The 27,962-nt window shown below is 47.1% G+C and overlaps 1 protein-coding gene across 1 annotated transcript in view; it reads right to left on the bottom strand.

Annotated features, from left to right (window-relative positions):
- Positions 1 to 152: 152 nt before the first annotated feature.
- ACAP3 (ArfGAP with coiled-coil, ankyrin repeat and PH domains 3) overlaps positions 153 to 27,962 on the bottom strand; it is a 218,547-nt gene continuing 190,737 nt past the window's right edge. The window contains 6 exon segments of the mRNA XM_089773021.1: positions 153 to 5,960; positions 20,019 to 20,080; positions 20,605 to 20,715; positions 21,914 to 22,023; positions 23,113 to 23,333; positions 24,143 to 24,235. Coding sequence (XP_089629147.1) covers positions 5,854 to 5,960; positions 20,019 to 20,080; positions 20,605 to 20,715; positions 21,914 to 22,023; positions 23,113 to 23,333; positions 24,143 to 24,235 — 704 coding nt within the window. The 3' untranslated portion in view covers positions 153 to 5,853.

The following is a 27,962-nucleotide window of genomic DNA, read 5'->3' as shown; positions in this document are numbered from 1 at the left end:
CCACTATATTTACCTGCACCTCTGCAGGTATGGGTGATCACTGCTCCCATTGGCCAGGAATGGCAATTTGTGGCCAATAGGAGCTGTGACCTCCTGTACTTGTGGAGCCACAGGTAAATATGGCAGTGTGGGAGCCTACCAGCAGCTAATCCTGGCAGATTAGATCCAGCTCGTGGGCCAGTATTTTGCCACTCCTGACTTCTAGCTTCAGTTTTTAGTATCTCTCTCTCTCTTCTGATATACACTGATCTTTCCCAGCCACTAAGGGGGATCACAGTTGTAGAGACAACATACAAACAAACAATCGGAGGGCATAGCTGTGGATAGTCGATTAAGATTTGGAACCAAGGAGAAGGGACAGAGAAACAGCCACAAAGAATCTTACATAATAGTAAACATCAGACAACCCAGATAATGGGCATTAAGCAGAGTTAACCCATTAACTGAATTCTTGGTAAAGCAGGGAGAAATACAAGGCTATTTGGGCCCACAGTCTTCTCATAGAGTCTAGGAGATCCCTGTTTCCAGGACTGGTATTTTAGGCTGGTTCTCTACCTCCTCTTAACCTTCCCATGGAGCCTGCACCTTTTCATTTCACAACAGAGCACAACTACCACTAACCAGGGAGACTCGGAAACTGCAACAATCTTGAAGGGAAAGCTTGGCTCCACGGAGGTCAATGGCAAACATCCATTGTCTTTGATGAAGGTTTTTCTTAATCTCAATCAAATAATCCAGCTACCCGAAAAAGCTCAGAACCCCATATCTCCGTGATGGAAAATTCATTGGCCTCCTGACTTCCAGCCATAGAATCATGGTATCATAGAACACTAGAACTAGAAGGGAACTTGAGAGGTCATCGAGTCCAGTCCCTTGCCCTCACAGCAGGACCAAGCACCATCTAGACCATTCCTGATAGGTGTCTGTCTAACCTGCTCTTAAATATCTCCAGAGATGGAGATTCCACAACCTCCCTAGGCAACTTATTCCAGTGTTTAACCACCCTGACAGTTAGGAAGTTTTTCCTAATGTCCAACCTAAACCTCCCTTGCTGCGGTTTAAGCCCATTGCTTCTTGTCCTATCATCAGAGGCCAAGGAGAACGATTTTTCTCCCTCCTCCTTGTGACACGCTTTTAGACATTTGAAAACTGCTATCATGTTCCCTCTCAGGGTGTGTCTGGACTACAGGGGTTTTTCGAAAAAAGTGGTCTTTTTTTCAAAAAAATTTCACCTGTGTCTAGACAGCTGCCTCATTCTTTCAAAATTAAATCAAAAGAACATGGCAGTTTTTTTGACCCCGGAAAACCTCATTTCTCTGGATCTTCTCCAATTTCTCCACACCTTTCTTGATATGTGGTGCCTGGAACTGGACACAATACTCCAACTGAGGCCTAATCAGTGCAGAAGAATGACTTCTCGTGTCTTGCTCACAACACTCCTGTTAATTCATCCCAGACTCTTGTTTGCTTTTTTGCAATAGTGTCACACTGTTGACTCATATTTAGTTTGTGGTCCACTATGACCCCTAGATCCCTTTCTTCAGTACTCCTTCCTAGACAGCTGCTTCCGATTCTGAATGTGTGAAACTGATTGCTCCTTCCTAAGTGGAGTACTTTGCATTTGACCTTATTAAACTTCATGCTATTCACCTCAGACTATTTCTCCAGTTTGTTCAGCTCATTTTGAATTATGATCCTATCCTCCAAAACAGTTGCAACTCCTTCCAGCTTGGTATCATCTGCAATCTTAATAAGCGTACTCTCTATGCCAATATCTAAATCGTTGATCTAATCGAACAGATCCGGTCCCAAAACAGACCCCTGCGGAATCCCACTTGTAATGCCCTTCCAGCATGATTGTGAACCATTAATAACTGCTCTCTGAAAATAGTTATCCAGTCAGTTATGCACCCACCTTACAGTAGCCCTATTTAAGTTGTATTTGCCTAATTTATTGATAAGATGATCATGCAAGACCATATCAAATGCCTAACTAAAGTCTAGGTATACCATGTCTACCGCTTCTCCCTTATCCACAAGACTTGTTATCTTATCAAAGAAAGCTATTAGATTGCTTTGACATTATTTGTTCTTTACAAATCCATGCTGGCTGTTACCTTCACCTTATTTTCTTCCAGATATTTACAGATGGATTCCTTAATTTCTTGCTCCATTATCTTCCCTGGCACAGAAGTTAAACTGACTGGTCTATAGTTCCCTGGGTTGTCCTTATTATCCCTTTTATAGAAGGGCACTATATTTGCCCTTTTCCAGTCTTTTGGAATCTCTCTGGTCTTCCATGATTTTTCAAAGATGATAGCTAAAGGCTCAGAAACCTCCTCTATCAGCTCCTTGAGTATTCTAGGATACATTTCATCGGGCCCTGGTGATTTGCAGAATCTAACTTTTCTAAGTAATTTTTAACTTGTTCCCTTTTTAACTTCTGAACCTACCCCATTTCCACTAGCATTCACTATGTTAGGCATTCCTTCATCATCAGACTTCTTGGTGAAGACAGAAACAAAGAAGTCATTAAGCACTTCTATCATTTCCAAGTTTCCTGTTATCATTTCTCCCTCCTCACTGAGCAATGGGCCTACCCTGTCCTTGGTCTTCCTCTTGCTTCTAATATATTTATATAAAGTCTTCTTATTACCCTTTATGTCTCTAGCTAGTCTGAGCTCGTTTTGTGCCTTTGCCTTTCTAATCTTGCCCCTAAATACCTGTATTGTTTGCTTATATTCATCCTTTGTAATTTGACCTAGTTTCCACTTTGTATATGACTCCTTTTAGATTTTTAGATCATGCAAGTTCTCCTGGTTAAGCCAAGGCAGTCTTTTGCCATACTTTCTATCTTTCCTACACAATGGAATAGTTTTCTTTTCGGCCCTTAATAATGTCCATAACGAGCCATAAATGAGTGCTGAATAAATCTCATGTTATAAACCTTCTCCCACTGAAATGCTCCATTGATTTGCCAAAGCCTGATCTGGAAAGAAGGAGGAAAAGCACCTGGTTTTCAAAACAAAAAAATCTCATATTTTACTGTCACTTAATAGGTATCACTCATACATGAGATTTTTTTTCCATTCCCCCTCATTTAAAAAATACATTTCTTCTGCCATATGATATATTACATTTCAGCATGTAAACATGGTTTATATACATTGTTCTGACAATACACTTTAATATGTCATGGTGCTTAACCCTGTAGAGTCCACACATAACCCTTTTGTATATCTATGAAATAATATTACAGATTTAAAAAATAGTAATGAAAGCCAGGCCCTGCAGAAAGAGTTCTTCTCCCCTAGTTGTGAGATGCACAGTAAGCATGAGTTATAAACAAGGCCCTACCAAATTCATGACCATGAAACATTCATCACATACTGTGAAATCTGGTCTTATGTGCTTTTACCTTATACTATACAGGTTTCATGGGGGAGACCATGAATTCACAAATAGGGGGTTGACCCAAAAGGGAGTTGCGGGGAGCTCATAAGTTTATTTTAGGTGGGGTACCCTCTCTGCCTTCAGAGCTGAGTGATTGGAAAGTGGTGGTTGCTGACTCTTATGATCCAGCTCCAAGGTACCAAAACAGATATAAGGGTGGCCATACCATACCATACCTTGCCATCCTTACTTCTCTGCTGCTGCTGGCAGCAACTCTGCCTTCAGAGTTGGGTTCCCAGCCAGCAGCTGTGGCTCTCTAGCTGCCCAGCTCTGAAGGCAGTGCTGTCAGCAACAGCAGTGCAGAAGTAAGGGTAGCAATACCACAACCCCCACTACAATAAGCTTGCAACCCCCTCTCTCCGACACACAACTCCTTTTTGGGTCAGGCCCCCTACAATTACAGCATCATGACATTTCAGATTTAAACAGCTGAAATCATGAAATTAATTATTTTTAAATTCCTGTGACCATCAAATTGACCAAAATGGACCACAAATTTGGCAGGGTCCTCCTTATAAATCTCTTCAAGAGGGAAAGGCCCAGGATCTGTTTTCAGATCAGCATGCATCACTCCCATGGTATAATAGAATACATAGCACTTTTCACCCAGGAGTCTTCAAGGCACTTTACAAAGGAGATATGATAACATATGAGACACACTCAGAAGTGACGTGACTTGCCATAGGCCACATAATAGGCCAGTAATATAGCCAAGGACAGAATCCAGGGCTGTGAGATCCTAGCCTGAGTCTCTATTAATTGAGCCACATGGCTACTCAAGGCTGCCTGTGGGTAAATTACAGTTTGTGGGTGCGAGGGAAAACCTGCCACGTGAAGTAGTGCAACAGGTGCCGTGCTTGTATGAGCTTCGTGGAGCAGCCAAAATGCACTTCATTTGCAAATCTGGCAGAGCAGTGTGAAAGGTCAGTTTCTTTGGCAGTGTGTTGGCGCAGGAATGTTCGTGCTCCTTTGGAAAACAGGTTTTTTTCAGTGAGATCTCTGCATGCTGAAGTTTTTACTCTAGACAGCCCGGTACTGAGAACCCAGATCCAAACACCACACACCCTCCCGTAAATAGTCAGGTACACAGCTGACTAGTACATCATGAACCCATCTTTGGTTTCTCCTGTGCCCTTGGTCACACTTCTATAGCAGAGAGAAGAATATGTCCCAACAGCACACTGCCTGTGGCATTCACAAATCTTCTGGTTTGGGCTTGGTTTGGGTTATTTTGGTATCATGCCAAAGGAACACTTTCACCATGCTGGGTTTCACTTCAGCCAGCTGATAATATTACCCAGCACCCTTTATGTCACTGCCTCCCTGATAACTTGCGTGGGTGCACAGAAACATTCACATTGAGGATAGCACTTTTCAAACCCTTATGGTTTTCATAGAATCGAACTTGAACTGTTCTCAAAGGGAAGTGTTAAGAAGCCACATTGACTGCTTCCTCTGGCAGGAAGGAGTTCAGAGGTTCTTCACCCCCTGTTCTCTAGGAGGAAGCCACCAAATCCCTCTGCTCAGACACCAAATACACAAGCAATACAGTTAAGACACTCTAAGATCCCCAAAATAGCTGCAACCGCAACAGAAAGTAGCTTTAAACTCTTTGCAACTGGGGTCTGCTGCAGCCTCAGAGCCAATATTTCATGTTTCCAAAGTGGCTGCCAGACTCTATCAACTTTGGGATGTTTAGATTCTTCTCCTTGATGGGTTATTCTGTATCTGAGAATGGATGTATTCAGATGTTAAGCAGGAATGTCATCCCTGGAGTGCATCCCTTTGTAAGGCAGACAGTCACTTCTCTTCCTGCAGTGTTTGCCCCAAAATGACATTAAACGTGAACCATAGTGCTGCTGTGCCGTGCAAATTATTTTGTTGGTATCTGTATCGAAACAGCTCTCCATTGCTGCCCCATGCACCTGTTGGGTCAGCTTTGATATCCCAGTGGAGCAGAAGAAATCAGCATTGGGATTAACAGGGATTAACATAATTTGCAGAAACAGTGCCTGATTCTGCCTTAGTTTTAGTTACTGGACGTGTGGCCAACGCAGCATCTCTCAGTAATTAACACACTGAATTGTATTGACTTGAGCAGGTGTATGGCCCGAGGGAGGCCCAGGGGCTGAGGGAGTGAATTGCAAAGAAGCTTTCTTCTCGCAGTTGGCTCAGGTCTGGTTATATACCCTGGCTGGCTGGTCACCTCCCCATTGTTCTAGGATGTGGCTCCCAAAGCAGGCACCAGACTAAACCCTGTGTGCTCCGTGTGTGTTTGGACGGGGAACAGGTCTCTGGGTCTTCCTCCTTCCCAAACCGCTCCCCCTTTCTGCTCTCCCAGAGCTCCGGTAGCTGGCCGCTGTCTCTCCAACAAAAGGTCTCAGAAGATGGGAGGAGGGGCTATCTGCAGGAGTGGCTGAAGTGCACACTTCGTCGGTTGAGTTTCTCAGGGTTGTTTGATGCCATGTGGGAAAACTCCCGGAAGATGTCGAGGTACGTCGCATCTCCTGGGGAAATACAGGGGAAGACGTGTTAATCCCAACCGCATCCTCTGCACTTCTTTGATGCCTTCCAACCATGGGGCAGGTGCTACGCCTCTCCGAAAACCCAGCCCTACGCATCTCCTTCAAGTAATGGCACCCAGGATTAGTGGACCTTTGAAAGCTTTGGACTGAGTGATTTGTTCAAAGTCACAGGGGAAAGTCCCTGACTGAGACACCAATAGAGCCCAAGCGTTCTGACTTCTTGTTCTTTAGCCACAAGGTTATATTCTGACTTTGGACTCCTTGTACAGATGAATTGGTTTGTTTCTAAACTTTGATAGATTTATTCTTCACGATTCTTGCTTCTCACCCTGACTTGGGGCCATTTCCCCATCTCACTCGAATCGTTGCTTTCTTGTTAAGTATCCTGGAACATGGGTCAGCAGGAGGTGGGGTTTGTTAAGAAGCCAGTTTGGCAGCCCTGTACCACCCCCCCCCCCCCATACTTCTCCCCAACAAAGCCAGCAGCGAAAGCTGCCCCAGCGGTCCTTGCCATCATGCCTCCATGGGTATGTCTAGACTACATGCCTCTGTCTCCAGAGGCATGTAAACTAGACATACCGACATAGTCAATGAAGCAGGGATTTAAATATCCCCCGCTTCATTAGAATAAAAATGGTCGCTGCATTGTGCTGGCTCAGCTGTTTGTCGTCACGAACCAGCAGTCAAGACAGGGATCCGTCGGCAAGGAAAGCCTTTGCTGACCGATCGGATCGGTTGGCAAAGTCTTTCCTTGCCAACCGATCCCCACCTTGACAAACCTGCAAGGACCGTGGATAAGATGGTGATGGATTTGTGGTCCCTGACCTCTCTGCTGGCTGATGGAGCAGGAAGAGAGTGACACCACTCCAGCCGTGGTGAAGGGAAACAACAACTCATTTCTAGAACAGTCACCAAGCAGAAATAACTTTCTGTTCCTGCCAGTCTGGGGCTGGATACAGATTTATGGACTATGAGCAAAAGTGCATAAAAAGAGCCAGGGCCGTCTTTACCCAGACCCAGAATATGCAGGTGTGTAGGGCACCTGAAAATATGGGGATCCCCTGGGTCTTAATGTCCACCCACCCACCTCTTCCTATCCCTGGTCTGTGTCACTGCTTCTTCCAGAGAGGATCTAGGTAACATGAAAGTGAAAAAGCCTGCCAGAGCTATTGGCAGAACACTGGCCCTAGGAAAAAGCCATTCAAGTGGTAATGAAACCATTTAACAGACATTTGCCAACCCCCAGTATATATTGTCAGTTTCTGGATTTACTGTGTTAGTTGATTTTTAGTTTTAGTTTACATTTTTAGTTTCAAAATGTGCTTTAAAATATTTAATTAGTATGTTGCTGAAGATTTAAAAAATCACATCCCTAAAATATCATCATCCCCTCCCCCCGGCTGCCCATGGGCAGAGGGACACGTGTTAAAAGTACTGCACAGTGTGGATAAAGCTCTGTAACATTTCCATATAACCATGTAACATTGTCATATACCTTTGTATTGAGAAACTTTGTAAGTCCTTTTATTTATAGATCGATAGATCGATCTTGTCCTTTTATATATATCTTTGTGTTAAGCCTTCATATAGAATCCCTTGTATTGAGGGAAAGCTTGTATCCAGTCTTTTCCATAGAAACTTTGTATTAAGCCCTTGATGTTATAGGCCTTAGGAATAGGAAAATGTCTTTTTTCTAGGGGTAGAATAGATCTCTTCCCTTTCCTTCATTGTCCTGTTGAAATGAATGAGGTGTGAATGGAGAAGGCTTGAAAGGTGAACACCTCCAGCAACAGTTGCAAAGGTGGAGAGGGGCTGGGAGCCAGATCCAAGGACAATAAGACTTGTGAAGTGAGCTCATTGAAAAGAAGATTGGACATATAGACAGCCTTGGGAGTCAAGCAGCAAGTGCCTGAAGGAGCCTCTTTGAAGCCGCATTAAAAAAGGCGTCACAAGTATCTCATTGCATATGTAAATGATGACTAACTTGGCTGCATGAGAGGGATAAATATGAGGCATCTTGCAGGGGAACCCCGGGTTTTCGTCTTGTCAACATCGGAACTTCGATCCAGATTGACAGAAGCCCAGCTCCACCCCTCCCCCATCTAACTCACCTGGCCAATGTAGTTAGGGGGAGCAACTATTGGTAACTGCAAGACAGAGTGTGCTTGTGTGTGTGTGTGAGTGCATGAGTGTAAGGTGGTATATGCACCATTGTAACTGTCTCTACCGCTGGGCCAAGCCCCCCTCTACAGTGGCATGGAGAGGAGATATGGTGGCAGTGCACACTCCTCAGGTTATGCACAACTGGCGTATGGTCCCAAAGGGTGTGTCTACACAGCAGGGCTAAAGTCAAATTAAGCTATGCAAGTTGAGCTATGTTAATTGTGTAGCTGACGTCAAAATTGCTTACCTCAGCTTTTGGCGTTGTCTACACAACAGGAAGTCGAAGGAAGAGCACTCTTCCTTCAACTTCCCTTACTCCTCCTAAAATAAGGCTTACCAGGAGTCGGAGTAAGAAGTCCTCCAGCTCAACATTATTTCGAAATAACGGCTTGCAGTGTAGACATGCTCTTGGTTATTTTGGAATAGCATCAGTTATTCTGAAATTATGCTGCTGTGTAGACATAGCCTGAGAGACCTTAGCCAGCTGGTGTAAGTTAGAGCAACTCCCAGGCTGTTACGTATCAGAGGGGTAGCTGTGTTAGTCTGGATCGGCAAAAGCAACCAAGAGTCCTGTGGCACCTTAGGGTATGACTACACTACTACCCTAGTTTGAACTAGGGTGGCTAATGTAGTCATTCGAACTTGCAAATGAAGCCCGGGATTTAAATATCCCAGGCTTTATTTGCATTTTCCTGGACGCCGCCATTTTTAAATGCCCCGTAGTTCGAACTACCTGCCCGCGGCTACACGCAGCATGGGCTAAGTAGTTCAAATTAAAGCTCCTAATTCGAACTACCATTACTCCCCATTGCAGGAGGAGTAACGGTAGTTCAAATTAGGAGCTCTAATTCAAACTACCTAGCCCGTGCCGCGTGTAGCCGCGGGCAGGTAGTTCGAACTATGGGGCATTTAAAAATGGCGGCGCCCGGGAACATGCAAATAAAGCCTGGGATATTTAAATCCCGGGCTTCATTTGCAAGTTCGAATGACTATATTAGCCACCCTAGTTCAAACTAGGATGGCAGTATAGACATACCCTCATAGACTAACAGATATATTGGGCAAAGACCCACTTCGTCAGATGCATGTAGCAGAAATTTCCAGAAGCAGGTATAAATATGCAGGCCAGAATAAGGCTAGAGATAACAAGGTTAATTCAGTCAGGGAGAGTAAGGCCCACTTCTAGCAACTGATCTGGAAGTATGAACACCAAGAGAGGAGAAACTGCTTTTGTAGTTGGCTAGCTAGTCACAGTCTTTATTTAATCCTAAACTGATGGGCTGTGTCTAGACTGCATCCCTTTTCTGTAAAAGGGATGCAAATTAGACACATCGCAATTGCAAATGAAGCGAGGATTTAAATCCCCCCCGCTTCATTTGCATAAACATGGCTGCCGCTTTTTTCCTTAAAAAAAGGAATACGGGATCTTTCAGAAAAGGGTTTATTTTCCAAAAGATCCCGTCTAGACTGGCGCTTTTTTCCGGCAAAGCCCCGAGCCGGAAAAAAGCGGCAGCCATGTTTATGCAAATGAAGCGGGGGGGATTTAAATCCCCACTTCATTTGCAATTGCGATGTGTCTAATTTGCATCCCTTTTACAAAAAAGGGATGCAGTCTAGACACAGCCATGGTGTTTCACAGTCTTTGTTTAATCCTAAACCCAGGCTGTTCTTACCACTGCTAGGGCTCAGAACAGCCATGTGAATCATAACTAGCTTTCTGAAAGGCCTGCTTCTTTGCATTGTCCAAGGCTAGTTGTGAACATGGGCTAATAATCCTACAACCCACTTGGATCCCCAAAATAATCAGAACAACCCCCCCCCAACAGAGCAACAGTTCATTCCCTGAGCTGGCTCAGGAGCAACTGGTCTCTTTAACTCACTTAAGGTGAGTTTCACTTGTCAGACATTGCCTATTTTTGGTGCTCAGAAGTGCAGTGTGGAGCCAGATTTTCTTCTGTGAGGCAGCATTGTCTCGCACCATTTATACTTGTGAAAAGTGAGCTGCCAGATCACAAGTGTAGCTTTTCAAACCCATTTTGCACAGATGTAAAGGGCAACCTGGGCTGACATGCTCACTTGAAGCAGATGGTGTCTCAACCTGCTAACCCTGGAGCAAACCAAAGGGTGGTGGTGACTTCACATTGGAGCACCCTCTGGTATATATCTTATAGAGAGAACCGTCTGTCATTTCTAACATAGGGGTTGTTGGCTGGGCTGTCTCTGACAATTGCCCAAGCTGGATTCATTTGCAGGAGGCAAGGGACTATCAGAATGCGCTTACGTTTGCAGTTTTTTACATCATGGGAGCACATTTCTTTGGAACCCTGTAAGTGCATCACGCGGGGCTGATTTCCAGTATATGCAGGTATATGTACAAACATCCTGTCACTAAGTACACTGGGACTGCCACATGGGCAAAGCCCCTGCCCCCAGTGGTCCATCTGTTCCAGTAGCCTGTCTCCAACCACTAATGAAGACAGGAACAGAAGGTGTGAAACTGCCATAATTTAATTTGATATACCATGGTAGGAAATTGCACTCGGTGGGTGATCAAATCATATAATCCAATAAGAAGCATGAAAACTCATAGGTTTTGTTATTGTTCAGATAAAGCCCCATCCAATTCCAAATTAAGTCACTAGAAACATTAGCTGGACATGGGGCAGGCCATAACAAAGCGGTGGCCCATCAGAATTAGTTCCTGGTAAGCCGCCCCCACTGCTAAATTTACTGCTGGTATCAGGCAATTGCAGCTCTCATTGGCTGTGGATCACCGTTCGCGGCCAATGGGAGCGGCAGGAAGTGATACAGACCAGGACAACACTTCCTGCCACTCCCATTGGCTATCTATGGTCAACGAGAGCTGCAATCGCTAGATACCAGCAGAGTTGCAGATAAATATAGAGGTGGAGCCCACCAGGGACTAACCATGGTGGACCGGTATTTGCCCACTGAGGAACTAGATCATCCCCACAAGCCTTGATGTAGTCTTATTCATATAGGCTATGTCTAGACTGCAGGCTTCTTTCAGAATAAGCTTTTCCAGAAGAGATCTTCCAAAAAAACTTCTTCTGAAAGAGAGCGTCTACACTGCCAAAGCACATCGAAAAAGCCATCTGCTTTTTTTGAAAGATAGCGTCCACACTGAATGGACGCTATCTCGCATTTAAGCTGTGATTACTATGGACGGAGTGGCCACCAGGGCTCCTGTGCTTTTTCCTCTTTCCTCTTCTTTCGAAAGAACTCCCTCTTCCCCATCCACTCATGCCTTTTTCCGAAAAGAGCTCTTTTGGAAAAAAAGGGTTCTTCCTTGTAGAAAGAGGATTACCAGTGCCGGAAAAACCCCTCTGTTCTTTTGATTTACTTTCAGAAGAATGCAATGCAGTGTGAATGTAACTGGAGTTTTTTCAGAAAAACGACTGTTTTTCCGAAAAAACTCTGCAGTGTAGCATACCCATAGATAGCTAGTACTTTTGAAAATTGCTCAGTTCTCTGTTTCAGTAATATCCTTCAACAAGCTGTTCCATAGCTTAATGTAATCTCAGGTAGCTATCTGGCCCCCATTATCACAGTAATATCTTGTCATTACCTGAGTGTCTCACAGTCTTTAATGTATTTATCTTCACAGTACCCCTGTGAGGCAGGGCTGAGCTGTTAGTCCTCATCTGTGCAATGGGGATGAGGCCCAGAGAAACTATATGATTTGCCCACGGTCACCAAAAAAATGTGTGTCAGAGCAGGGATGTGACTGCAGGTTTCCAAAGTCCTAACATAGTGCCCCCAATCCTTCCTTTCTATATGTAATGGCCTTGCCATTTTTGGGGAGGTGGGAGACACATCCAGGTATGAAGACAGGTGAAGTAACTGTCATGATCTTTCCCGTATCAAGAGGTTCTGACTGTCCAGTTCCTTCTCATGAATCCACAAACCCAGCGTGATTAAAAAAAATAGATTTGTTTTTACCGCCAGGAAAAGCGGAGCTAATCATGCAAGGCAGTTTCTGCATTTTTCTGCTGCTCTGAGAGTGATGGAAACCTTGAGGTAAGAGAGGCCTTACAAAAGGTGCCTGCGATTAGATTATTTGATGGTAAGCAAAGGACAACTACATTGTAACTGAAGTGGCTTTAAAGTCCACAGCCTGAGGGTGGGAATGTGGGATCTTATCTGTGTGGCCAGGCCTCCTTTTCCAGGACTGATCGTTCACTGGATAAGTCCCATCAGTACTTTTAAAAAACACAGGAGGGGGTATTTTGAACCTGCCACCTTTGACCCGCTGTCCCTTTCAAGCTGGTTGAAATCACGATGGTATCACAGGACAGAGCCAAAACAGCCGCTCAGAAATGCAGAATGTTTACGTGCCATTCCAGTCTATTTGCTGACTCAGTTTAGCATGTGGGTTGCAATGGAAGAATAACAGGCCCAAAGGGGATAAGATACAGTTAATACAGAAAACAAAGCAGGAGACCCTACGTAAATAAAACAAGCCAAAGCAGAAGGAGGTAAGGAGTTGATCTAAGATTTTTATTAACAGTGTTTCAAGAGACAATAGAGGATGGGAGGGTGGAGGAAAAAGCTGACACCATGGCAACTGCTTTAAAATTGTACAAAGATAATAACATATAGAATATTCAGTTCCATAGTTATACTCAGTACAGGTTGGAGAGGCAAAAGGGAGGGGGGCTTAAAAAAAGGGTCACAAAGTTGTACTGAAAGCAGGCAAGTGAAGGAGGTTAATAGGCTATAGCGTATTTACAGCGAGTCTAAGTCCTCTGTACAGCAGCCCCAGCCATTAGTGTGTCCGGAGCCTATTAAACAAACCACACCTAGCAGCTTCGACTTGGCTGAAAGATTCTCTTTCTTTCTGTGCTGTTTAGGTAGGAAGGGATGGAGTCTCGGGCCAGACAAGAAGCCAGCTGGGCTTTCTCCCCAATGGCTTGGAGGTCTTCACTTAGGGCTGCGAGCTAACCTAACCCTGCACGAATCTAAGCATATCCCCCTGTGATTTATCCTTCCTCCGCTATGGCCAGGAGTCTAGCCCAGGACCAACATGCACTAACATTTATGCGCTAGTTGGTGGACGTGGTGGAGAGAAGGTAGCAGCCTGGTTCCTCCGAAGATGCACTTTCATGAAGCACACGGACGTACAAACTAAAAGTTTCCTAGCTATTGGGGAGGTGCTGAGAATTGAGATGCATCTAGGGAGCCTGGGCTTTTTGCCTGCCTGACCCTTCTCTGACATCTTATTCCTGCACTGATGGGTTCCTTTAAGTGCTCTACAAAGTGACATTCTTGACTATGCTACATTTAAGAACTGAGTGACTCTTGCACTGTTCCCTATAAACTAAGAGCTTGGGCAGGCAACCTGGAGAGACTCAAATGCTGCCCAGCTGATTGGCAGAGTGACCAGAGCCGGCGTGTGTTTCTATTGGTGATGCACATCTGCATGTGCCTTGGTGCACAAAACAAAATTTATTCTGCACATGTATAGAAAAATTAGAAGGAACATTAGACTCCCTATCTTTTCTCCCTCCCACACCTATCTGGCTGCCTGACAGCCTGATTTTCCCACCGACTCCTTGTCCTTTAGCTTGAGAGCCTTATCCTCATACCTAGTGATGCAGCGATTGCAGACTTCAGGGCTTTGACCGTTACACATCACATTCCTAAGGAAACAGCACTCAGAATTTTGGTATCGTTAGTTATTTTTTCTCTTGTCCTTTTAAACTCCCATTCCCCCTCTCCTTTCCCACCCAGTGCCCATCCCCTCACGCCCTTTCAATATCAAATCGCTCCGTGCACACACCCATGCACGCATACATTTGTCATCAGCTGATCAGTTGTTTGAAATCACATTTAGTCTGTTCATGCTTTTTTGCCTTTGTATGAAAGCAGGGAGGCCCCGGGGTTTAACAGAAACAACTGCAGCCAAATGGAAGAAGACAGCAACAGCTGTGTCAGTTAATCTGGGGCTACTGAAAGCCTCTTGGTGCATTTCTTTAGGAATTTCATTTTGTGTAAATAACCCTCAAATTTGCCAGTGTAAGATGTTGCAAGTGCCAGAGACTTTCAAGCCTGTCTCAATCTCAGTTTGTTAAATTTCTTGTTTTACTAGCATCAACACTGCTCCCCTTGACAGAATTACTGGAAGGAATGGCAAGACATGCAGACTCTGATTATTAGAATTAATAATATTAAATCATGTGAGTGGGGTATAATCTCAATCTGCAAGTCTTTTGTAACCATCCAATGTAGAATTGGAGATGTGCTTCAGATGCACAAGTCAGAGGCTTCAATTCAAGTATTTGGATCCAGGAATTTAGTTTGGTCTCTAATATAGTTAGAACAAATATTCAAAGCTCCGCCCAGATCTCAAATACCCCCAAAAACTTGAGAGTTTTCAGTCTGGGGAGCATCACTTGGGCCCATCTTTGCTGAGGTAATACCCTGGGTGTTGCTTTTTAGACAAAGGCAAACCAGTTCATGTTAATCACAGTTGCAACCAAGTTACTGTCATATATGTAATGTACAAACTCATTGAAAAGAAGAGATATAACGAAGAATGACAGAAATTTTGGCATTAGAATTTTCAAATAAGATTGTACAACACTCAGAGAAATGCATCCATATTTAAAGAGATAAAAGACCCCAGTGACTTTATGTCTAGACTTCTCTGTAGCCTTACTGGTCCTTTGCTTTGCTGAAAACAAACTTTATGTACAATTTCCCCAAGAATCCCTCCCTCCCACACCCCAAAACATGCGTGCGCACACATTTCTCATTCCAAAAAAATAAAATAGACATAGGAAACATTGAAAAATGCCTCTTAGGCATGTATTTTTCCTGGAGAAAACCATTTTGTTTTAGAAACTGCGGGATTTGCTAAATGGTCTACCATATCTCAAGCTGTGAGGCATCGGATGCCTTGCAATCTATGTTACAAGAAAAAAAAAGAGAAGACAAAAAGAAAGGCAAGTGGGGAGAAAGGGGGGAAAAGTCAAGTTTAAAAAAATATACCCTAACAACGTTACCAAAAAAATCCTGACATTAAATACAGCCAAACTGTATTGAAAAATTGCACTAGTCCTCTGGGCATCTCAATAATAAATTAAATACTTAACATTTTCACCAATTAAAAAAGACAGCACAAAATCCATAACAAAAGAACATAAAAAACCCCAATACTGTAAGTAGGAAAAGTGCACAAAGTTGCTTTATACATTGACTCTAAATAAAGTACCAATCCATTTTAAATAGATCAATTGTCTTGCCAGACATACTGTCTTTAGTGTCAGTATTTACATATTCTTTAACCATGTTTACTGGGGCAGTGAGTGGTTCCAAGCTTGTATGTGCCAAACTGTACACAGTTGTTTTGTATTGTCATGTGTCCCTATTGCTGACTGTGAAATAAAATGGCCTGAAGTGGAAGCCACGTCGTCAGTTCTCACTGATTTAGAGAAAGGACCAGCCACATTTCTAACTCCTCTTAAGAGTCAAAAAGTGAACTGGAGCCAATTAACAGGCGGCATAAGAAAAACATTTCCAGCAACCACCATGCTGGGATTCATTAATGCAGAATAGCAGGTTTAATGATCAACCAGGGTGGGTTTTTTCCCCCGTTTCCGAGATTCTGGAGTGTCCTGACATTTTCTAGTTTTAATTCAATATTGTCTTTTTCTAAAGGAGGATGTGGCTTGAAAGAGACCACTTCCGGGCTGACAAATGTCTAAACTGTGCAGATTAGCCTTTCTGTATAAAATGGGATAATCTACAAGTTTTAATTACAGAGGCGCCTCCTATTTCCTAAGCCAAGATACACAGCAGACTTTCAGCTGCACATTGGTTGAATCCTGCTTAGTCCTGAGCACTCTGAGCACAGTCCAGAAAAGCACAGAAGTCTAAGCACACGAGGATTCCCACAGGCGTTAAGCATGTGGATAACTGTGTTGCTGGACTGAGGACAGAGCATGTCTACGTATATGTAACAGTTTCACTGTAAATCGAGGAAGGCAAGGGCATTTCACTGGTGGGTAGCTTCTTATGCCATCACAGCTCTGCCCAGATGGCAACACCATCACACTGAAAATTTCACACCAAGGAGTTATGAGTCCCGAGTTTTGCTCAACGGGTTTCTGATCTTACTCACACCGAAGTCAACAGCAAAATTCCCATTGGCCTCACTAGGAGCAGACTCACGGGCTATGTCTACACTTCGGGCTTCTTGCGCAAGAACTGTTTTACGCAAGAGTTCGTATGCAAAAAGTCTTCCACAAGAGTGCGTCCACACTGCCATGTGCTTTTGTGGAAGAGATGTGCTTTTGCACAAGAACGTCCATGGCAGTGTGGACGCTCTCTTGCGCAAGAAAGCTCTGATGGCCATTTTAGCCTTAGGGCTTTCTTGCTCAAGAAACCCCTGTTGCCTGTCTACACTGCCTTCTTGTGGAAGAGCTCTTGTGCAAGAGGGCTTATTCCTCGTGGAGAGAGGAATAACTCTCTCGCAAGAAGTCCTGTTTTCCGACGCTTTACTGTAAATTTACTTGCGCAAAAAGCCTGCAGTGTAGACACAGCCATGCTGTAACTCAATAGGATGTGTCAGAGGATGATACACTAGAAGGGACCAGTCTGTTTTAAGGCAGAGGCTATTTACACATAAAGTGATTTGGACAGGAGAGGAGGTGATGGAGTCCAGTGCAGAGAAATGAAAGGTCACTAGGCCAGGCACCATGAGAGCAGATGGCATCTGCCCTTAGTGGGTCTGTGCTTAAAGCTCTGAAGCTGAAGTGGCCGAGGGCAGTGGAGAAGTGCTAGGTGGAACCTGATAGCTTTCAGCACCCCCCTTAAAAGAAAGCAAGAACGTTAAGGGGGGGCATTGTAAGTGCAAATCAAAGGGAAAAGTTCCCACCCCACAGCAGGCCACCTCTGCGATCCCATGCGCACTTCTAGCTCCTTCAGACATGGTTTATACTGGTGTCAATCTGGAGTCACTCCGCTGACTTCAAATGAAGTGACTCCAGATTTACACGAAGATCAGAATCCAGTCACCAGGAAGTTGCCCCCAGAGTGACAGGGACTAAAGATCAGTGTCCATTCTCTGTACTTAAAAGGTCACATTGGCCCATTTCTTTACAACGTACACAACCCTGTGGGCCTTACTCGTGAAGTCGATGGGCTTTTTGCCTGAGAATGGCCTGAGCACAGCCTGCAGGATTTAGCCTCAGCACATGCTCAGAGATGGGTTCAGAGGGAGAAATGCCTTCATATAAATTGCATAAAAGAGTCCGAAATAGGTGCTGTGTGATTCAAGGGGCTAGTGCAGGCAACATGAGGTTGACTGTGGGCCCCACCATGGATCCAGGGCAGGAAGACACTGTGTACAGAGCCCTGGTGTGATCTCTGTGCTCTCCATGACAACATTTAGATGGTGAGGGAGCAGTGAATGGTTGGAGAAAATAGGTTTTTATACTGGGGTGGGGCAGGGAAGCCGTTCACAGTCTGCTGCAGGTACTCTAAGGGCAAGCTGAAGCAACACCAGCAAACTCAGTAGGGTTATTCCAGATTTACAACTCTTGCGTAAAACAGATTTACAGGGGTGTAATGGTGATAGGATCTTGGCTTTCTGGGAGTGACCATCCCATGGGTTTCAAAGGGAGTGGACAGGAAAGAAGCCCTGAGGGAGGACAGGAAGCGAGTGGCACACCTTCAGGATGTGCTCTGCCCCAGTGAAGTCAGTTGCCACACTCATTGGGTGTGTCTAGACTACTGAGTTTTGTCGACAAAAGTAGACTTTTGTTGACAAAACTATACCAGCGTCTACACTACCGCTGAGTTCTGTCGACATAACGTCGACAGAACTCAGCAGTTTTGTCGACGCTGGTATACCTCATTTTACGAGGCATAACACCTTCTGTCGACAGAGTTCTGTCGACAGAAGGTGTTATTGCCTGTAGGGTTGCGTCTAGACTACAGGGTTCTGTCGACAAAGCAGCTTGCTTTGTCGACAGAACTCAATGTGTCTGGACACTCTTTGTCGACAGAAGTTTTGTCGACAGATACTGTCGACAAAACTTCTGTCAACAAAACCCGGTAGTCTAGACGTACCCTCTGGGACTTCCCAAGGAGCAGCATCTTGCCGCTTTGCTGAGAAAGGACACTAAAGGACGCGGGTGGTGTTTCTTTAGTGTGCTACCTGTGAAGGCGTGGTCAGGATTTCAGTGGAACCTACTTCTCGTGCTGCATGTGAGGGCAGAAATATGCCCGCGGAGAGCAACCAGCAGATGGTATAACTTCCCAAGGGCAGCAGCAGGTATGCAGAGCAGGGCTTTTATTATTAAAGGATTTGGGCAAGTATTGGATGGAAAAAATATTATGGTGTCTTCCTGCTGGCTTAACAGAGGGAATGGGGCCTTGGGAAGTCTTCCTGGCCTCTTGTGTTTGAGATGAAGAACTTCATCCTTCAAGATCCTGAACTTCTCCTGCTAAGTACCGATCGCCCCCAAATCCCATTGACTTGAATGGCATTTGCGGTGCTCACCGCCCTGTGGGGCTGGACTCCTCAAGGGGCACAGTGAGGCTTTCCATGGTTTTCCAGGCTGAGCTTCCAATTGGATACATGATCTCCAAGCCCTCTCAAGAAATGACGCATGGTCACGGTATCTGCCGAGACACTGTGAGCTCATCCAAAACACAGCCCATAAAATCCAAAGGGGTTCTGAGTAAAAACAAGTCCCCTGCTCCAGAAAAAACCCCCAAAATAGTCCTGCCAATAAATGGAAATGGAGCAATCCAGAGTCCCTGGACCTGCTCGCATGCATCAGCATAAGGGACAACAGCATTTAAAGGGAGACGCATGCAACTAGAAATCCCCTTCCCAGAAAGGGGCCAAGTAGGAAATCTGACCAGGAAAAAAACCCAGCTGCTTGAGTGAGCGACTCAGGCTGCGGGCGTCTGATTTTTGTTTTCTTCCCTGGCACAAAGCCCATCGCCAGCAATGAGCCGCTCCTGGCCACAAAGGATTAGCCTCGCTGCTTCAGGAACATTAAACACGTCGCGCCCTAACTCCAGGAAGCAGCTGAGCTATGGCTTTGACCGGCTAGCTCCTGGTGGCTTACAAAAGGGAGCGTTGCTGGTTTAAACCTGAGAGCACGTAAGGTGGGCGACCATGTCTCCTTCCTAACCTGTCCTGCGTGCCTTTTGCAGCAGAGGAAGTCTGCCCCGTAGCTTGCCTCCTCCGGACATGAGAAGCCCCCGCATTAGCATTTTAAACTGGATCTGACACCTTCCGAGCTTTGCCGTCACCCCTTTTGTTAATAAGCACTTCCAGTTGCTGAGCACCGTTGATAAGAGAGCGCTCCAGCAAGGGCAGGCTATCCAAACCCATGGGATTCATACAGTCATTCAGTGTATGGCCAATCTATAACACTACAAGTATGCAACAGGTTCCAAACATATCCTGCAGCTGTATCCTTGGTGGTTTTCTTCTGCCGGTAAAGGGTTTTCTTTTCTATTTTACCCCAAATGCGTGTACTCCCCGCACACTCAAACCCATGAGCCATGATCTGTAGTAGGCCCTGAATCTCCTCCCGTGTGAAATTGACCAGTCAAGCATGAGAATTGTACACTAACAAGAAAAGTCCCTCTCCTTCCTCTGTGGCTCTCGGCCTATCTGCCGCAGGCATCAGAAATCAGGTCAATCTGCAAGAAACACCAATATACACCAAAGGTGGGGCTCAGACGGCATCCTGGAATTCAGCCTGCTCAAGACAACAAAGGAGAGGCAGGTAGGGAGTTGTCACTAACACTCATCTATGTTAAGGCTGATGAACTCCTGTATACACTTCCTGTACTGGAGCTCAGTGGGGCTGTTGCTGGGATATTGACCTGGTTGTCCGAAAGGACCCTCGGCTTCCCGCATTTCCTCGTTCATTCGAGCCAGACGCAGCCTGGAGGGAGGCAAAGGGAAATGAGAGAAGAGGTTTTATTATCCTCTCTTGACTAGTCTGGGACTTGCTCTCAAAGATGGGCCGAGATCCAGCTGCAACAGCCCCATAGGTGCAGGAAGCACAGGTATGGGGGGGTGCAGCAGCATCCCCAGATTTTGGGCGTCCTGGCCACATGTCCCTGGTGCCCAGAGTTTTGGCCACTGACCCTGCACCCCTGCAACCCAATGTCCCAGCCGCTGGGCCAGCTGATGACCAGGGACATTTCTTCTGGCCCCAGGACCTGCTCCACTGCTGGCCCTATGCACAGGGACTCAGCCACTGGCCTCAGGTCCTGCCAGGACTCTCCTATGGTATCCCGCCCAGCCGCTGGGCCTGGGTCATGGCCACCAGCCCTGCATGTGGGATCCTGGTGGCCAGCCCCAGCTCTCAGTGTCAGTGAGGGGCAAGGACATAGGAAAGTGGGGGCGCAATGCAGCTCCCCCACTCCATGCCACTGCATATCCCTGAGGGTAGGCTACACTTACAAGGTGACGATGTCTGCATTGGCTGCCTGGACTGCAATGCTGAGAGGGTCCTGGCCATCCTCGTCCACCGCATGCTGGTTGGCGCCTCGCTTTAGGAACAAGCAGACCTGGCTGCAAATGGGAAACGAAAGATGTCAGAGCCGAATAGCAGGTTCCCAGGAGGAGGCCAGAGCCGCAACCGCCAAGCAACAGGATGTTGTGAGTCTTGTGGCATAGGCCACTCTCCTGACCGGGGAAGCTCTCCCTCCGCTCTCCTGACGGGGGAAGCTCTCCCTCCGCTCTCCTGATGGGGGAAGCTCTCCCTCCCCTCTCCCTCCCCTCTCCTGACTGGGGAACTCTCTCTCAGTGCACAGGAGCAAAGGCTGTTTATAGTAAGGCCTGTGTGGATCTTTGCATGAGTGTCAGTGAATGAAGGGGGGGCCCAAACCCCACTGACCCACTCAGATGGCTCCAGCGGCTGGCGACACCAGCTCATATGCGGTGTGGCCAGTATGGTGCACAAGCCCTCGCCTGGCCCTGGGCACAGGGTGAATTTTACCCCAAAAGGAATGCGCCCTCAGAAGCAGAGATGAGCACTAGAGCCCTGCGTGGATACAAAATTTTGTATCCGCAACTGTAGCCGCAAAAATGACCCACAAATACCCGCATCCGCAGATCCCCACGGATATACAGCAGGTATCCTAACTTCAAAGCCATCCAGACACTGGCAAGACCAAACATTCAATTCAAACCTTGACATTCGAGGGTGTGTCCCAGGGAGGCTCCTAGTGCACTCGGGGGAGCTGGGAAATGGCAGCAGAGAATGGGGAGGGGAACACCTCAATCCCCAGGGGGGGAAACGGAGCAGACACTGGTGAGAATTTGGGGTGGGGTCTGTCTCTGTGTTTGTACAGCACCTAGCATCCTTGGGGTCCATGACTAAGGCTCCTACACAGACCATAATACTAAATGCAGAGAGCAGCTATGAATCAGAGCAGAAAGAGGTGAAAAAATAGCCTAATAAAAATAAATCCTGTGCCGGACTTGCTTCTCCTTTCATTTATACTGGTGTAAATTAGAAGTGACTCCACTGAAGTCCATGGGAAGACTGGGATCAGAGTCAGACCGACAGCCTTTCAGGCTCCATTTTTACTAGCTGTGTGTTATACCAGAGAATTGGGCTCTGCTATTCCTAACACACCAAATAGGTTGTCATCCAGACGCTAGGAAAACGTATGGTTTTCAAGTAATTGATTCACCCAAACCCAGCCCACCAGAGCTCTACCGTCCAACCCAGTCTGTGGTCTTGGGAGTGTGTTCAAACACTTACCCAGTGTGCCCCAGGTATGTGGCATGGTGCAGAGGAGCCCGGCCCCGGATATCTCTTTGGTTAACGTCTGCGCCATTTTGGAGTAAGAATTCGCAGGCAATCAAGGAGCCCTGTTTAGAAGAGGAAGAAAGGAACTTTGTCGGGTCCCTGTGGCATTGCCAGATTGCTGACAAAAGCCAGGGAAGACTCAGGAGGATCAACACAACATTCAGGATGGGAACCCCACCCAGGGGCTGACCCAGCGATGTCAGGCATATCAAGAAAGGGAAAACCCCCAAATAATCCTTTCAGTCGGAGAGAGAGACAGGTAAGAATAAAAAGCCCTAAAGCAGCTTCTTGGCTAATCAAACTAGACTATGAATCCTCATCCGATCCCTTCCCCAAAAAGGGAAGGATTCATTTCAGAGGGGGAGATTCTAATTAGAAACAGCAAGCTCTGGGGTTGAGACCAGATGAAGTACAAACAGGGGATGTGCAGGCCTCTCTGCCAATGCACGTTGACCTGGACTTTTGCACCCCATGCCATCCCAGCACAGACCCAACCTGCCACTCTTGCCAATGCACCTCCAACATGGCTCGTGGCACCCACTTTGATTGCAGTCCCAGCACTGGGCCTTTGGCAGTGCAAACAAGCAACCTCTAACACCACCAAACCAGACAGCATCTGAGACCCAAGACAGTCACCAGCTGCATTACATAAGAACGGCCATACTGGGTCAGACCAAAGGTCCATCTAGTCCAGTGTCCTGTCTGCCAACAGTGGCCAATGCCAGATGCCCCAGAGGGAGTGAACAGAACAGGGAATCATCACGTGATCCCTCCCCTGTCATCCATTTCCAGACAAACAGAGGCTAGAGACACCATTCCTACCCATCTTGGCTAATAGCCATTGATGAACCTAACCTCCATGAGTCTATCTAGCTCCTTTTTGAACCCTGTTAAAGTCCTTGTCTTTACCACATCCTCTGGCAAGGAGTTCCACAGGTTTACTGTGTGCTCAGTGAAGAAAAACTTCCTTTTGTTTGTTTTAAACCTGCTGGCTATTACTTTCATTTGGTGACCCCTAGTTTTATATTGTGGGAATAAGTAAACTTTTCCTTATTCACTTTTTCCACACCAGTCATGATTTTATAGGCTCCAGCTGAACTAGCACAGCGACTACCCCCAGTCTGTGTAGTCAGCGTTGCAGTGCTACCTACCCCCATCACAGCTTGAATCAGGGGCGTTTTGTTTTCGTCTTCATCATTCACCCAGTTCACCTCGGCACCGTGGGCCAGAGCCTCTGCCATGACAGGCAGGTTCCGGGCCTGCGCTGCCTTGTAGATCAGCAGGCCAGGGTGCAGCTCCCGGAGGTCCTCTAGGTCTGAGGCCTCCTGCTCTATCTCCGCCTCACCGCTGGACTCCTCCGACTCTTCGCACTCTGGGAGGGGACAGAGAGAGAGAGATGAGCCGGCGGCACAGCCACCAAGCTCTGCCGAGGGGTTCGTCCTTTCCCATTCCTAACGCCCCCTGCTGGTGTTGGAGCCATCCTTAACGAGGGGGATCATGCCCCGAGTGGGCATGAATGGAGGAACCAGGGAAGACACCGGGCCATGCATGGGCAATTCTTTGGCAAACCTGAGGGAGGACTATGGAGTGAGGCCTTCCTCTAGAGAGCCCAGGCATAAAGAGTGGGAATTGCTCCCTGCTCTGGGGCCCGAGGCATGACACAGAGTGGCAGACCCACCAACAAGGGAGGCAAAGGGGGCAGTTGCCATGGGGCCTGGTGATTCAGAAGGGCCCACCGCTGCTACTGCAACAGCCGCTGAAGCCCTGGTCCCTTTAAATCACCTCAGGAACGCCACTCCTCGCCGCTCTAAGAGCTGGGGTGGGCAGTGCCACGCTCCGAGCAGTGCTGAGGGTTGGCTGCCCTACCCCTGCCCCTCCTGCCCGAGGTCTCGCCTCTTCCAGGAGCATGGAGCCGGCCCTTCCTACACCTCGCCCAGGGGCCTACCGGCTGTGCGTCCCCCTGCACATTGGCAGCTCCCCTTGGCAACGCTGAGGGAGATCTCTACCGCCTCGGGGATTGTTATGGAGGTATGCTGCGTGGTGAGCCCACACCAGCGTTTCAGTCCCTTCACATGATGCCGTGCAGCGTGTGCCAGTGAGGTGACCCCGAGGCCCACGCGCTGCTGCGCCGGGCCTGCTGCACCACTCCTTCCAGTATCACCGGCTGTGCGCCCCCCTCACCTTCCTCCGTGACGCTGTCCACCACCGAGCCAAACACCAGGACGTCAGTGCTTCCGTCTGTGCTGCCGCCCAGCCCGCTGTCGCTACTCAGACCTGCGGGGCCAACAGAAGACAAATCGAGATCATTTTAATATGGGGGCAAACCACAAAGCCTGCTCGTGGTGCAGCACGGCGCCCATCTCCCTGGGCCACCCTGCATTTGTGGGATGCTCCGGCCTTCTCCACTGCATCTCCTTCTGGCACAAGGCCCGTGAGGGGATCCTGGAGGCCACGAGGTGGACAGGAGGCAAGTAGCAGCAGCAGCAGCAGCAGCAGCAGAGCATGCTTTACAGCAGGATGTGCAGCATCTCAAGCCAGCAACAACAACTCTCTGCTTTTACCCTTAGCTGCCCTGGCTTCCCCCTCCTAAGTGATTTCTCACCGCCCTGCAGGAGTCACTTTCCCAGCTCTCTGGGCCATTCATTTATATTGTGCTTCACATCTGCCAGGAGATGCCCCTCCCCTAGAACTCCCCACAACACCCTTTCCCCCTCGGGTTGCTAAATATCCCAGGGTGGGCAAACACAGCACAGAAATGGAAGTGCAAAGAGTTGAAGCCACTTGAGCAAAGATGCACAGCACCTCCCTAGCAAAGCCTTTTTGCTCCTAACACCCACTTCTGCAGAAGTGGCAGCCTGAGAAATGGCCAAGGGGACAAGCACTGTGGCTGGGAAGGAAGGTCTCCAGCGTGACCCTGTGCAAACTTTGGCTTGTTGCATTAGAGCACCCCACACCTTCAGGAATTCCACCGGGCTCAGCTCCCTGCTGCTCCGTACTTGCCAACCTCACCAAATCTCATTAGCATCTCATGACAAGGATTCAGTAGTACCATGACCGGTTTCTCCTTTCACTTCCCTTGGGTTGAGGTGGGGGGGGAGGGGAGGAAAATCTGATCTAGCACCCCCTGCTGGTCAGAGTGAAGGAAATCTACCTCTGCAAAAGGTGCACATCCCTGCCAGTGCTGGGAGGGAAAGCAGCAGCAGGGGTGAGAACTGAGGTGCAGGTCCCGGAGAAGGGCTCGCCTCTTCCTCATCCACTTCTCAAAACTCACCACAACCCCAGCCAGGCTCCCCTTGCCCTCTGAACCCGCTGCCTGCTTAAGGCTGCAGAGGAATCCAGGCCAGTGGCAAAGACTCGCTTTCCCAAGTTTGTAATGAAACTTGCTGCCCTGGGCCACATCGTGCCAGTCAGCCTGACCCTCCCCACTGAGCCGTACCCCATCCATTGTGTTTACAGGAGTCAACTAGACAATCCCCAGAACTTTGCCTGTGAACACATGAGCTGAGCACCCCTTGCACACAGCCCCCCAAACAATATCCAGTGAATCCCGCAAGGACTGTGGCCAGGAAGGAGAGACCAGCCGGCTTGGCGCTCTGAAGTCTGCCTGTATTAAGCGCTCTCCAGGCCCACCGGCAGGGGGGTAAAAGGGAACCCCTGTTCCAGGGCCCGGCAATTCTAAAGGGCCTGATGCTTCTGGCCACTGCTACTGTGGCAGTGGCAACACCCAGAGCTTGGGCCCTTTTGCATGCTCCGGGCAGCTGTGAGGCCTGATGGCGGGGAGACCAGCGTGGCATGCTCCAGGAGGCATTGAGGGCTGGCTGCCCTGGCCCCATCCCTTCTGCTCAAGGCCCCTCCCCTTCAGGGAGCACAGAGCAGGTCCCCCCGCACCCCCCACAACTTGCCCAAGGGCCTGGCGTGGTTACTAGCTCTCCTGGCACCCTCTGAAGCTTCTGCTCCAGTCCCCACTGCAGTTACAGCTGAGGCCAAACTAAAGAAGAATCCTTCCAGGAACATAGGACCTGCCAGATTGGATCAGATCTGCGGCCCATCTAATTCAGGGGCCAGCATCAGAGGAAGGTGTAAAACAGATTGGGTTAATCTGCCCCTCACATTACGTCCCATCCCCATAGTCAAAGATGGGTGAAGCCCTGAGCTATGAGGCTTAATATCCCGTCCAAAATTTGCTGGTATTAATTATAACCCTTTGCGAATTGCTAGCAGAGCAGTATGGTCCCAAACCAAAATCTTCAGGATTTACTGCTGAGGATTACTGAATTTAGGATTCAGATCCAAATCACCAAGTTATTTCCCCCAAGTTAACCCACAACCTCTCATTTCAGGATTTGGCAGTTGGAACCACTGTTTAAAGATGCAAACAGGACACAGAGACATCTCCATGATGTCCTGCTGCTGGCTTGGCTTCCCTTTCTGTGCAACGGCATCAGCAATCTTTCCTTCTGAATAAAGTGCCAGCCAGTTTAAAAGCAGGCTTCTGATCTTGCACATCCCTTGCAATAGAAAATTCTACACCGACTTGGTAGTGTACCCAATAAAAACCAATTGCAAGAAAAATAAAGGGAAAAATAAATCGTGGTGAATTTATAAATGAAGTCACTTTGTGTTAGACATTAAGCCCCGCCACTGATCTGTTACAACATCAAAAAACCAGTGATGTAGATGGAATCCTGCCAAACTTACTCTGGGGTAACAACAGAGTCTGGTCCAAATTTGTAGACTTCAGACACTTTTATTTTTTGTCAGTGATCTTGATATACCATTGGGAAATTAGTAATAAATTGTTTTTAGGAGTGACACATATTTTTCATGGACTGATGAACAATTTTGTCAATCGTTTCGGTTTAGTAGGCACTGCTGAAGAGTAAGGTATGATTTTGTACTTGTTTAACATAAAGAATCAGTATTTATAAGGGTGGCTGATTGATTGTCAATTCACTGCGACTTTCTTGTACACTAATGGTGGAAGGCTGTAAGAGCTGCTAAGCACCTCCCACATGGCATGTAGTGTCTGGCAGGATCAAGTCCCAAGTCCTTTCCCTGTATGAAAAATGATGGACGCATAAAAGTCATAGTGTAATAGCATCATCCAGAGCAATGTTCCTTCTAATCTTTTCCATCCATGTGTGGATTTTTCCATCAATGTGCAGAATAAATTTTATGTGCACCAAGGCATGTGCAAAGTGCAGCACAGTAGAAATAAAACAGCTTGATGTGCGCTCTCTGCTAATGAGCTGGACAGTATGTGAATCTCTCCTGAGTGGCCACCCAAGTGCACAGTTTACAGGGAACACTGGTGCAGAGCCAGATATGATAGGGGCAAGTGAACATCCTCCACTCAGCTCAGGCAATGCATATCAATCTTGCCATGACACACACAATATTCTGTTGCTGGCACTCTCCTCAGCACAGGTTGTCAGTTAAGATGAATAGTGTCATATGGCATTTGTTATAGGGACGCTGCACCCTTAGACACAAGACTGAGATCATCAAACTCGTTTCACTTGTGACTTTGAAGACGGGTTTGAGTCCTAGCTGTCAGAGGCACCCAAAGGCCTGTGAACTCCTGGACCACAACTAAAAAAGGGAAAGGAATTCTTAGTTTAATTGGGTGAATTTTGCTGCTTTTCCTTTTTTCCCAAACAGACCACGATTAGGCCTCCAACTTCTTCATTATTCAAAATCACTGCCTGAAAAATGTCAGTGATTAATCCTCGATCCCTGGATTGTTTTGGCTCAATACACTGCAGTGCTTTGATTGGATTAGACCTCCAGAGGCTGTTTCTGTCCCTTTTCTGAATGAGCATAACTTTTTGGATCAGGCATCCTGGGTAAAGAATTAAAACGTCACCGTCCATGAATCTTCCGTAATGTTTCGTTTCCAATTTGCTGCTTTGACAAATGTCTGTGAAATCCTGGTGGTGTTTTGTGGACCACAAAAAAAAAAGTAAATGCAGACAGGCAGGCTACTTTGTTACAAGTGTGA

This window comes from Pelodiscus sinensis, chromosome 24 (assembly GCF_052426305.1).
Source record: "Pelodiscus sinensis isolate ZL-2025 chromosome 24, ASM5242630v1, whole genome shotgun sequence".
Classification (NCBI taxonomy): Eukaryota; Metazoa; Chordata; order Testudines; family Trionychidae; genus Pelodiscus; species Pelodiscus sinensis.
This window is presented reverse-complemented; position numbering and strand designations above follow the sequence as displayed.